This window comes from Myotis lucifugus, unplaced genomic scaffold, assembly GCF_000147115.1.
Source record: "Myotis lucifugus unplaced genomic scaffold, Myoluc2.0 scaffold_360, whole genome shotgun sequence".
Classification (NCBI taxonomy): Eukaryota; Metazoa; Chordata; class Mammalia; order Chiroptera; family Vespertilionidae; genus Myotis; species Myotis lucifugus.
Window position 1 is genome coordinate 731,586 of NW_005871408.1, and position 13,425 is coordinate 745,010.

At 42.7% G+C, this 13,425-nt stretch overlaps 1 protein-coding gene across 1 annotated transcript in view; it reads right to left on the reverse strand.

Moving 5' to 3' along the window:
- Positions 1 to 13,425, reverse strand: part of CUNH9orf3 (chromosome unknown C9orf3 homolog) — a 320,137-nt gene that overhangs the window by 251,858 nt on the left and 54,854 nt on the right. Inside the window, exon 4 of the mRNA XM_023764898.1 lies at positions 1,130 to 1,283. Within this exon, the coding sequence (XP_023620666.1) occupies positions 1,130 to 1,283 (154 nt within the window). The remainder of the gene's footprint in view (positions 1 to 1,129; positions 1,284 to 13,425) is intronic.

Here is a 13,425-nt window from a genome sequence, read left to right on the forward strand (position 1 = left end):
GGAGTGCGTAAGTAAAATTCAAAAAGCAATCTAGGATACTCTATATAGCTCAGGGAAGATAGCCCAGAATATGGAAGTTACTAAGTAAGAAGTGGAAATTACCTCCCTTCCTCCAAAAAGCAAAATGTAGGCAATAAGACATGCCCCTCGGAAGAGAGGGCTCAAAGGCTTTGTCTTCTAAGGACACCAGCCACCACCGTCACTGCAAAAGCAACCTGGCAAAACAAAACCGACACAAAAGGAATTTGTCCTACGAGCATATCTTATCTGCCTTTCAAGGATGAGCTAACCACCTGTCCCATGACTCTGGCCGTTCTCCACCAGAAGGTACTGACTTAGTGACGACCTGTAAATGGGAAAATGATTAAACTGAGCTGGATGTAAAAGTTCTAGAATGAAGCACGATACCACACGACATGACTAGCACACTCCTGTGCCCAGTACGTGCATTCCCCTTCTCCTCTTTGGCTCTCGAAGCCAGAAACAGCTGAACTTCTGGGAAAGCTGCAAGTGAATACCTAATGGCCTATACTGACTTTTAAAAAGTTTAAACTGATTTTATCTGATCGACTCTGAAATAGAAGCAATTGCTACCAAAGTTAACAGAGCCCTGACCCAGCAGGATTCTCATAACCCAAGGGCCTTGTGACCATGTCCTTGTGTCCGATGCTCCTGAGAAGGCTGCCCCACAAATGCACTGCTAACAGCAGTCACTGGAACCAAAGCAGCAGAGTGGACTACAAAGGAAGCCATCAAACAAGCAACTTCTTTTGATTAAGTTGTGTTTTTGACTAAATAAGCACTGAAATCCAAAGTTAAAAGGTGTAGAAAGAAAGTACTGGATCTGAAGTTTCTGTTGACTTAACCAAATATACAAAAATATTTCACCTGACTTCACAGAGGATTTCATAGACATTTATTTTATTTTATTGTTCTTTCCGTATAAACAATATGCCCACATTTCTACCTCTCAACTCTCTTTCCCTCCCAGCAGGGCTTTTCCTGCTTTGAGTAATCACAGTTTGGTTTAGTTTCTCAGCAGGGATGACTCACATTCCCAGTGCTTGGAATAAGTGCATCATTCTGCTCCCTCAAGTGTGTGTTTTCCAGCAACATCCCAAATACAAACCTAAAGTCAGCCTCGGACGGCGAGAGGGACCTCTCTGCTGCCAGGTCACTTGGCGAGCAGGTCTCTGGCTTCACTTCTGTCCAGGGTCCCACCGCAATTGTGAAGGTGGAGGCTGGCATTGGCATGGTTACATAGTAATGCCAGCTTGAGCACCCTATAAACAGAAAGAGAAAAATCACAATGAGACCCATGTATGGTTCTAGACCTCACTTGTATCTTTTCTCTTCAGGCCGTTGAAGAACTTGTGTCCTAAGATGGTATGAGCCAGTTCTTGGAGGTGGGCCTGTCAACTGAAGGGGCACTATTCCAGGTCTCAGGAAGAGAGATGATAGTTTCAGGGCAACCAGGGAGGTTTGGATCTATTCCAAGCATCAGTTTGAAGCCATTCAAGGGAGGCTATATGAGGAATGGGGGACCAGCCCAATATATTAACAGATAAAAAGAATGAGGAATATAAGACCTGAAGTTCCACAGTTAATTGGTGGTTGAGGTGGTCACTAACAGCTGCAAACACAAAAAAGTATAGGCTGTATGCTTCTAGAGAGGCTAGAACAATATCTTATTCATCCTATTGCCTCGCACAGTACTTGGCATTAAAAAAAAATGCTCAGTTGAATGAATGGATGGATGATTAATGAACAAATGAATTATCACTTCAATTCTGCTAAACTATTTTGTCTGAATTTAATTCAAGCCCATCTAAAATGGATAGATATAATAGAATACAATGAGACTGAAGAAAGGAGATACCTAGGTTTTAGTCCCAACTCTGAAACTAATTAACTGTGGAAGTTCAGGTCTCATACTAGTATTCCTCATCCTTTTTATCTGTCAATATATTGGGCTGGTCCCCCATTCCTCGTTGAGCAGATGAAAAGCAGGCCTGGGAAGGTTCCATGGAGCCAAGGAGTGCCAGCTAGTTGGAACAAGGCTGGACTTACAGTTGGGGATCCCCACCCAGCCAGGGGTGTGCCCCTAGTGAGTACACACCTTAGAGAAGGCTTTTACCAAGGAATAAATGATCGATAACTTGTAACACTATACTCCCTTACTTCTGAGATAGAAAAATGATTTTAATGTTTCTGAAATCTGAATGTGTCATACAACCTGATTTGACATAGTATTTTTCTCTGAGCATCTGCTATAAATTGATGGTACGTGTTAAGAGGAATTACTATCACCTCATATTATGGAACACAGTTCTCCACTTCTCATGCTCCTCGTGTTCCATAATAGTAACACAACCTAGCCTCTCTTTCAGCCCCTCACTAACTCCATGGCAGGAGCTATTCTTCTCTTTCTTGTTTTAAGTGTTAGGGGGTTAGCCCTAGCTGCTTTGGATAGAGCGTCAGCCTGCAGACTGAAGGGTCCTGGGTTCAGTAGCAGTCAAGGGCACATGTCCGGGGTTGTGGGCTCAATCTCCAGTAGGGGGCATGCAGGAGGCAGCTGATCAGTGATTCTCTCTCATCACTGATGTTTCTCTCTCTCTCCCTCTCCCTTCCTCTCTAAAATCAATTTAAAAATATATTTTTAAAAAGCTTTAGCCCGGTTGGCATGGCTCAGTGGTTGAGCATCTACCTATGAACCAGGAAGTCATGGTTCAATTCCCGGTCAGGGCACATGCCTGGGTTGCGGGCTCAATCCCCAGTGTGGGGCATAGAGGAGGCAGCTGATTGATGATTCTCTCTCATCATTGATGTTTCTATCTCTCTCTCCCTTTCCCTTCCTCTCTGAAATCAATAAAAATATATTTTAAAACGAAGTTTTAGAGGGTTAAACACTCATGGAGTGGGCTGTGGTGTCCAATTTGGTTAGTGAGTGGATAAGAAGTCATATTCAGGGCCCAAATGTTAACATGCCCACATTGGCCCTCAGAGCTAACATGACATTTTTCAAAGTACTCTACCAGTAAAAACCAATAATAAAGGTTAGATTCTGATCTCCATATGCTTGGCTTCTTTATTTCTCAACTAATTCTGAACTCAGGAAGGTAGAGAGTCATTATTTATTATCCTCAGAAAATACCAACTTAGATCCAAAAGAATATCCTGCAGAACTCCTCTGATGAAAAATAAAATTTTAAGTACAAAACAAAGACCTAAACTTAAGGAAAAAAATAAATGATATCAACTTTGAATACAAATGATATGATATCAAGTTTGGAAGTCATTAGAGGAAATACTTGAATGAGGAATATAGAAGGGCATGCTCAGAATGGCTGGGAACACATCACAGAGGTATCCATTCTCTCAAAACTGGTTATACCTTTCATTCTCTTCTGGAGTCAGAATGTCACTCTTAAAATCACTCATTCCACATCTGACTAAGAAGCTGAAGGCATGCTCCTCTTTTTCTTTCTTAATCTTTATTGTTGAAAGTATTACATATGTCCCTCGTCCCCTCGCCCCCCCCCCCGACTCCTCCAGCCCATCCCTGCCTCCGGCCCCAGGCCCTCACCACCCCACTGTCTGTGTACATGGGTGCTTTTTTTAATTTTTTTAAATAGTTTTATTATTTTTTAATTGATTTTAGAAAAAGAGGAAGGGAGAACAAGAGAGAAAAGCATCAATGTGAGAGAGAAACATCAAACAGTTGCACCAGTAAGCACCTCGACCTAGATCAAACCCAAAATCTGGGTATGTACCCTGACCTAGAATCAAACCCAAAACCCTTCAGTGCACAGGATGATGCTCTAACCAACAGAACCACACCAGCCAGGGCAAGGCATGCTCCTCTTTAAAGATGAGGGACTTCGAACAAGATGGCAGGGTAAGTAAACATGAAATGGATACTTCCCTCCTCCTAGCTACATCATAATTTAAACTATAGAAAACCACCATTCCATTCAGAATGCCTGAAATCTGGCTGGTTGGAAGCCCTACAACTAGGGAATTGAAGAAGAAGCCAAATTGAGACTGGTAGGAGGGGTAGAGACATGGAAGAGGCTGGTCCCACACCCACGTATGGCAGAGAAAAATCATGAGGGATATCTTGGCTGCAGAGATCCCCCCTGAATTCCCCGATGAGAAGTGATGGGTCCCAGCCCCACACCAGGACCTCAGCCCAGGGTACCAGTGCCAGGAAGAGAAGTTCCCATAACTTCTGGCTGTAAAAATCAGCCGAGGATCATGGCTGAATGACACGGAGGCTGCTGGAGTCCCAGACAGTTCCTTTTAAAGGGTTCACACGCAGACTTACTCAGACTCATTCCCTCTGAGCTCTAGTGCTGGGCAGCAAATTAAAGGGCAACAGAGGTAGATGGGGAGGCACTGAATTGTTTGTTGAGCAAGAGCTGAGGGTGAGGGCAGCTTTCTCCCAGACAGAAGTGCTGGCAAAAGCCATTGTTCCTTTGATGAGCCCTCCCCTTACAGAGCTGAAAGTCAGAGTCTCCATCAACCTGGCTAACACTGTTTTCCCCACCCTAGTGATTTCCTGAGGCTCTGCCCCACTCAACTTTCAGGCCCACCCAAGCTGTTTCCAGTGGCTTTTCCATACCAATAGCCTGTCTTGGCTAATGTTTCAGATTTTCCTAAAATCTCTCAAACAAGCAGCATCAGGCCTTGGTTCAGAGCCTGGCCTCTCCTGGGTATCTCCAAGCCCAGAACAAGTACCAGCCATCTGCTGACTACTTTGTAGCTAATGCTGGGTGGCCCTGAGCAGTGGCTGACCTTGAATTGCACCTCCCTGGAGATCCCGGAGCCAGTGCACCCAGTGAATAGTTTCAGACCATGATGAAGCATCACTATCCAACCACCTTCATTAGCCACACACATAAAAGCCAGACTCAGTGGGCAGCAGAACCCTTCTAAAGTAAGTCCTGCTCTGTGGGGTGGGCCACAGAACAACTGATCATCCATGGTGGTCAGAGGTTGATGGTTGGTGGTCACAGACAGTTTTTGCAGCTGATTGGCCTGGGGGTAAATCCCTCCCATTGACATGCCAACAGTAATCAAGGCTCAACTATAAGAGAAGGGTTACACAGCCCACCTGGGGGGCACACCTTGAGTGTCCAGCTTAGGAGATTGTGGAGGCTATGCCACTGGGCCATATGGGACACCTACTATATTAGGCCACTCTATCAAGCCTGGGAGATGTAGCAGCTCTACCTCATACACAGAAACAAACACAGAGAGACTGCCAAAATAAGGAAACAAAGAAATATGTCCGAAAAGAAACAAAACTTCAGAAAAAGAACTAAACAAAATGGAGACAAGTAATCTACTAGACGCAGAGTTCCAAACACTGGTTATAAGGGGACTCAAGGAACTTAGTGAGGACCTCAACAGCATAAAAAAGGACCAGTCAGAAATGAAGGATACACTAAATGAAATGAAGAATAATTTACAGGGAATCAACAGTAGAATGGATGAAGCTGAGAATCAAATCAACAATTTGGAATATAAGGAAGCAAAAACACTCAATCAAAACAGTAAAAAGAAAAAAGAATCCAAAAACATGAAAATAGTGTAAGGAGTCTCTGGGACAACTTCAAGTGTATTAACATTCACATCATGAGGATGCCAAAAGGGGAAGACAGAGCAAAAAATTGAAAGTCTATTTGAAAAAGTAATGACAAAATAATTTCCTTAATTTGGTGAAGGAAATAAACATACAAGTCCAGGAAGCACTAAAAATCCAAACAAAATGAACCCAAAGAGGCCCACATCAAGAAACATCATAATTTAAATGCAAAAGGTTAAAGATAAAAAGAGAATCTTAAAGGCAGCAAGAGAAAAGCAGCTAGTTACCTATAAGGGAGCTCCCATAGGACTGTCATCTGATTTCTCAACAGAAACTTTGCAGGCCAGAGGATTGGTAAGAAATATTCAAGGTGATGAAAAGTAAGGATCTACAACTGAGATTACTCTACCCAGCAAAACTATCATTTAGAATGGACGGACAGATAAAGAGAATCCCAGACAAGAAAAAGCTAAAGGAATTCATTGCCACCAAACCAGTATTACATGAAATGTTAAAGAATTTTCTTTAGGAAGAAAAATTAAAAAAAATAAAAAACATAAATAATAAATGGCAATAAAGATATATCTATCAACAATTAAATATTAAAGAAAAAAACAAAATAAATGAACAATCAGACCAGAAACAGATTCATAGATACAGAGAATATTTTGACAGTTGCCAGATGGGAGGGGTTGGAAAAGATGAAAAAATTAAGAGGTACAAATTTGTAGTTACAGAATAGTGACAAGAATGTAAAGTATACATAGGAATATAGATAATAATATTCTAATAACCATGTATGGTGTTGGATGGGTATGAGATTTATCAGGATGATCACTTAGTAAGTTATGTAATATCTAATCACTGGGATGTACACCTGAAACTAATATAGTAATGTATGTCAACTGTAATTTAAAAATAAAAATGATTTTAAAATGAAAAGGAAAAAGACGAGATAACAAGCGTTGGCAAGGATGTGGAGAAAAGGGTGCAGCCACTATGGAAGACAGTATGAAGGTTTCTCAAAACATTAAAAATAGGACTACCATCTAATTCATCAATTCCACTTATGGGTATTTATCCAAAGGAAATGAAATCACTATCTCAAAGCGATATCTGCACTCTCATGTTCACTGCAGCATTATTTTCAATGACCAAGGCATAGAAACAATCTAACTTCCAGAGTAATGCCTGGATAAAGAAAATGTGAGATGATAGATAGATAGATAGATAGATAGATAGATAGATATAATTTATTCAGACATAAAAAAGGAAATCCTTCCATTTGTGACAACATGGATAGACCTGGAGAACATTATGCTAAATAAAATAACTCAGACAGAGGAAGATAAATAGTGTATGAGATCTCACTTATATGTGGAATCTAAAAAAAACCCCACAAAAAATCAAACTCATAGAAACAGAGAGTAGATTGGTGACTGACAGGGGTGGGGTTTTGGGAAGACATTGAGGGAAAATGAGTGAGGGTGTTCAAAGGATGGAAACCTCTGGTTATAAGATAAATAAGTTCTGGGGATATTATGCACTGCAAGGTGACTGTTAACAATACTATATTGTATATAATTAACAAAACTGTATTGTATATAATTAACAATACTATAGTGTATAGTTTATAGTTGCTAAGAGAGTAGATCTTCAGAGTTTTCACCACACACAATAAAACTATGTGAGGTGATGGATGTGTTAACTAACCTTATTGTGGTAACCACTTCACAATATATTCATGTATCAAATCATCACATTGTGTACCTTAAACTTACAATGTTAGATGCCAATTATATCTCAAGAAGTCTGGGGGTGGGGGGAGAAACACGATGTTCTCATTTAGCATTGAATGTTTGACCTGATTTTTTTGCTGCCTCTCTGGTCCTTGTACCATCCACCTAGCACATGGAGAAGAAAAGACTGCTTGGAAACAGCACAAGCTGAAACTGCTTTCAGTAGAGAATGCTGCTAGTGGAATAGAAGGTATCTGTTAGATGCCTACACAAGGTCATGGAGAAGCCTCACCAAGTGCCAATGACATCATGTCCCAGCACCTTTATCAGAATGCCTGTACACTCAAGGTGATGGGAGGAGGGTGGTGGAGGCCAGAACTGATGTGGCAGGGGGAGGAAGGAGATTAGCAGTTTCAAAACAAAGTCAGACACTTTAAATGACCTGGAGTTTGGGAGCAAAATAACGAAAGTATTAACAGAATCTGAGTTAAATCCAACAAAAATATTTTAAAACTGTCATTACTCCCTCAGTCTTCTCTGAAGTTAAATCATGGGAGAAAAGGGATTTTTTTGGGGGGGAGAGAGGGGAAAATGTCTTGAAAACATCATCCAAACCCATATTTTAAATGCTCAAGATGATTTTTTCCTATATAGCCCTCAAGATTTTTAATTTATTGATTCTTACAGTTCCTCTACTTCGTGGAGCTCATTGGGAATAAACTGTTTCATGCTTTAAGCTTTTAAAGCCAAAAACTTTTTCAGGATACCTAGTGACAGTCAAATAGGGCCAGATCAATAGCCTGGGCCAAACAAGAACCGGCCAGGTGCCCACTTCCCAAAGACCCTGGCTGGACTCTACAGAAGTTTCTCAAAGGTGTCCAGCCCTGGGCTTCTTGTCCAACCTGGGTGGAGGCTGAAGTCACCGCAGTGACACCTGAATGCTTCCACTGCGCTGGGGAGGCTTTTACTGGCCCCTACCATCAGGGCAAGTCTCATGGCCTCATCTTTGAGCTGTCTGTTCATGGACTATTCCACAGAGCCGAATCTGGCATGAGGACGGCCCACTGCCAAGGGAGCTAGCTGCTCAGGGGACACCTGATCCCATCTTCAAACCAGACTGCAGAAAAGGCAAAGGACCACGTGGAAATACTGCCCCAGAATGCACAAATTCCAAAGAAAAGAGAAATAATTTCTGGATGGGCAATTGTTTGGGATAAGCCTACCTTGAAAAGAGAACTGATGAAGAGCATGTCTCTTTGGAGTATGCCTGCTGATATAGTTCCAGCCCTGGAACTGACTACTTGGGTTCAGCTGCCTGCTCCACACTTACCAGTTTGGACACATCACTTAATCTCTCGATGCATCAGAGTCCTCATCTATTAACAAGGGAATGACCATAGTGTCTATCTCAGAGGATTATGTGATTTAGGTTAGATGATATACACAGAAATCACTAAGGCAGAGTAACTGGCACATAGTAAGTGTTGAAGAAATCTTAACTGCTGTCGTCTTTATGGCTGCCTCCCCCTGTTGCTTGGGCTGACTTTCTGGAGGCAGAGACGAAAAATGTTGAAGGTATGGCTGCCACATGTGCACTGAAGCCTGTGGCCTGATGAGGCCCACATATGGGGTTTAAGGTTGAATGGCATTAAAACGCAGTGCACACAAAGCGATCCATTTAAGGAGAATGACAGCCCAAAAGGGGGCATACTGCATGACTTCATATAGAATGGGCCATTTGGAGACTATTTAAATGGTGTTTACTTTAAATGAGCCAACCTTGATGAAATAGACAGTGAATACCTTCATTTTCCTTTTTTATTCAATCCACTTGCCCTAGGCTCCCTTGCTACCCCAGCTGCAAAACAAAGAGAACATGCTGTACTTGAATTAAGCTGAGTTTTTCCTCTGCAAAGGCCAGAAGCCCATCACACCACTGGATAATTTCAGGGCCCGGCCTGGAATCATTACCAAGATGAACAGGGAGTGGAAGGGTGGGGACAATAGGAAAGGGCCTAGAGGAAGTGGCACTCCCAACTGCGCAGGCCTGAGCAGCCACCCAGCTAGCTTCCCTTCTGAGCTTCCACAGAAAGTTCCCAAAGGCTCTATGCCACCTTCTCAAACTGGAACTTATTTAAGGGGTGAAATTCTTAGACTTCAATTGTCTCACTAGTAAGACAGAAATTTAATATCAGATATTGTTCTTATAATCACATTTCCAGCTGCTACAAGGTCCAAATAGACATTTTCATTTCTGAAATAGGATTGAAATTGTCCTTAAAGATAACTGTTTTTTTGTAGGAATGATAAGTGTTTGAAATGGGTCACTTTTCAAATCATAGAAGGCAGTCTAAAATTTAGTTTTGAAAACACTTATAACTGAGTGTGAAAACAATTACAATAATTATTTTCTTCATTTACTACTCTAAAAAACTGTCTTACAAATAGTTTTGAAGATCCTGTCTTCCAAGGGAGGAAGAGGAAAGAGGGGAAAAAGAAGAACGTGATGGAGTCGTCAGCTCGTGGTTAGGAAAGAGGATTTTTGATGGAATACCTGTGAAAACCTGTGCTAACTACTTGTGAAAATCATTTTTATAAAAAGAAAAAAAGTGTGAGAAAAACATCAAGATACTGTAGTCATCTTTACATATCGATCCTGCCCACTAATAGTAAATTCAATACAAAATGTATGTCCAGCCACTGTGCTCTGCTTAGGGGAGTCCTGGCCGCACCCCCTCAGCACAGCAGAGGCAGCCTTACAGCTCAGCTCCGGAGGCCAAGGCAGATGATTTCTCTTTGCAAAGACAGGATCTCAGCGAATGTCTTGTATTGAAAGAGTTATTATTTTCACTGAAAATTAAAACAGGCACTTAATTCTTCCTATTAAAAGTGGATCAAAGAAGGTGAAGGGATTAGCCAAAGAACAAATATGCGTAACCCATGGACACAGACAACAGTGTGGTGATGGCCAGAGGGAAGGGGGGCCGGGGCTAGGTGGAGGTGGGGGAATGGGTGCATCTGTAATAGTGTCAACAATTAAAAAGACAAGTTAAAAAGAACACAAACTTTTCCACTGTAGGCTAGACAATTAGCATGAAGCACTCAGAAACTGATAAACGCTTTTATTTAGGTATCATATTTCTCTACTCAACAGTCCCTGCTGCTTTCCTACCTCAAGACTGTTTCTTTCTCTAGTCAATATTCTTAGTCTCAGAACTTCCTGCCCAAACTATTCCATACATCAAGCTATTTCATTATTTTGGAACATCTTTGTATCACAAAGTAAAGATGCTTAGCAATATGTACAGGAATATGCATGTTTATAAGTACATGCAGACACACTATATATAATGTATGTGTTATGTATATTTTGTGTATTGATGACAATACATTTAATAGATCCGTAAAAAGGAGGAGAGCTCCAGTTTCAGTTGCTCTTCCTTTCTTGGCTTCCTGCTTGAGTGCTTGGGTCTTTCAGCAAACCCCAGCTCTCTTCTTTCACTTCTACACAGATGCCAAGCCTACACATTCTGGTTTTATGAGCTAGTGTCACCCTCCTGAATACCCATGGCGTGACTGCCTTTCGTTAGTTCTTCTTCGCTGTCGCTTAAGGGTGGGAGCTGGCAGCAGAACAAAGGAGAGAGTAAGAGCGTCCTGGGCTGGTATGTGCCAGCACTGCTTAACCAGGGCCATGTGCCAGGTCATGCCACCTCTTCTCAAGCACTGATGCCACTGGCAAGGCTTTGGGTTTCCTTCCTTCAACATGGTACCGCCTGAGGCACAGGAGACCCATGAGAGAATGACCTCCAAGATGATGCTTGTGAACCAGGTGAAAGAGCGCCACCTACTGAACAGAGGACACAAGCACCTCCCTAGGTTTAGAGGTTTCCCCTGGTGGCTAATGGATACCTAAGGAATACATGGCACCAGGATTGGGATTGGTCTTGCAAGCCTCACCCTCCATTCTGACCTATGACACAGACAACCTAGTTCCCCTGAAACTTAAGCACAAAATGGATGGTCAAACTACACCAAACCATCCTGCTCCCGATGGTCACAGGTACACTTTAGTGCCTGACTCACTTGAGAAAATTCATGAATATCAAGCCTAGGACAAAAACCCACAACAAGAATCGGTATGCACATGCCTGCCAAAGTCATCATTATCCAAAAGAAAGCATGATGACTTCCCCGTATGCTCAGGATGGTGAGTACAGCGCTAGGAAGGCAAGAAAGAAACGAATGACCTGACACAGACTTAGAAAGTGCTAGGCATCATCTGAGCCCTCGGGAGAGATGTAAGAGCAGAGCACAGCCCTGGGTCACCAGTAGCTTTCGGAAGAGATGAAGGCGTTCACTCTGTACTCCCAGCCCTTGGAACACATGTATGTGTACTAGCCCAGGAGAGTTTTCTCTACTCTGCATTCTCTGTGGTGAAAACACTTAATCATAACCATTCCTAAATGCCTTTAATCTACCATTTCCTTGCACATAATTCCTGGTTGCATGCGGTGGGAGCAGTCTAAATGGTATTGCTCATTTTGAGCCATCCAGAGGGAAGAAAAGTTGGTTTTCAATTGCACACAGGAGGGTCTGGACTCTGAAATCTTGGCTTTTCCCTGGAATTTCCCACAGAAAGTCAAGAGAGAAAATGTCAGAGAGCTGGTCTGCTGGGCAGGCCAGAGAGTAGCGTTTTGCCCAGGATGAAGTAATGTCTACGGTCTTACTTGTGAATAGAAAAGTGAAATCAGATCCTATGTGAGGGCACGTGTAGCTTTTAACACCTTTCACTTGTTCATATGCTTCTTCTCGTACATTTGGAAAGAGCTTAAATTAGTCAGTCTTGTTCATTTACTTTGGCTTCCCAAGAAAAATGCAAGGGGAGCATTTTATTTTTCTAGGATGTAGAAATACACTAAATTAGGTTCTACAAAAATAAAACAAAACTAAACAAAATAAAATTAGCAAACACGGGAAAATCAGGATGTACCACACCCATATTTTTCCTTTAAAATCTACTGAGCCTCAAGAGAACGCATGAACTCTAATCAGAAGCGGAGCCCGAGAAAGGCCTCTGGAATCACTGCCGTCACTGTCGGTGCGGTTTAAAAGCTCTCCCATGCACGTATTACTTCCGTCTGACTCCACAGAACAGTCCTTCCACACATAAGCATTAAGCACCTGTGCAGACAGAGCACTGGGTCTCTGTGCTTCATGGGATGGCTACATTTTGGCAGGGAATACGGGACAACAATTACACCCAGGCTACCATTTCTGTCTGCCCAATGACATTATGCTGAGGAGGTCAAATAATAGAGGAGCCAAACAAGTGGATCTAAATCTATGGCCTTGGCTTAGCCCTCCTGAGAAAAGGGTAGTGGCTTCTCGGCTAATACAATTCTTATGATGGGCATCAGGCTACACTCTAAACCAGCGGCCTTCTCATTACAAACAGTCAGGAATGATCTCCCTCAGGCAGCAAGGACTCAGGACTCCCGTCCTGTGTCCCTGGGCTGCTGTCATCTCTGTCCCTGTTATCTGCCTCATTGCATTATGCTGCTCTGGTGCTTTGCTCCTTTTGGGAAATCAGCAGATGCCTGGCAAAGGTGCTAATGGGGCTGGTGTGGCACTGTGGGAACTGTGGGTGGAAGGCAGGGTTTGCCACTCACATTTCCAAGGGTAGCTCATCATTTCAAAGGACACTGCACAACAGAGGAGGTCCTCTGAGACCAATGTTCCAATCTAGAAAACGACTTAGGAAGTAGCATCATCTTGTATCCACATACCATTTTTTTCTAAGAAGGGCAGAGATATCTAGAGACAAGATTCCTCCCCCAGAAGAGCCATCCTGGGCTGCAAAGCGCTCCGGTGGCACTTGCTCCCGGCCGCCCTCTCAGAAAGCCAGCTGTGGGCTGCAGGAGGGGCTGCGCTATCAGCACCGAGTGCTCTCACCGTGCCACGCCTCCCTCAGCTGGAGTTGGTCAAGTCTGCTCTGAGATACCACAGAAGGTGCAAGTGGTATGAACATTAGCAAATCCCAATTAGCATGTAGTTGTTGTTGTTAACTCTGTGCTGAATTGGTAATTCTGAAAAACA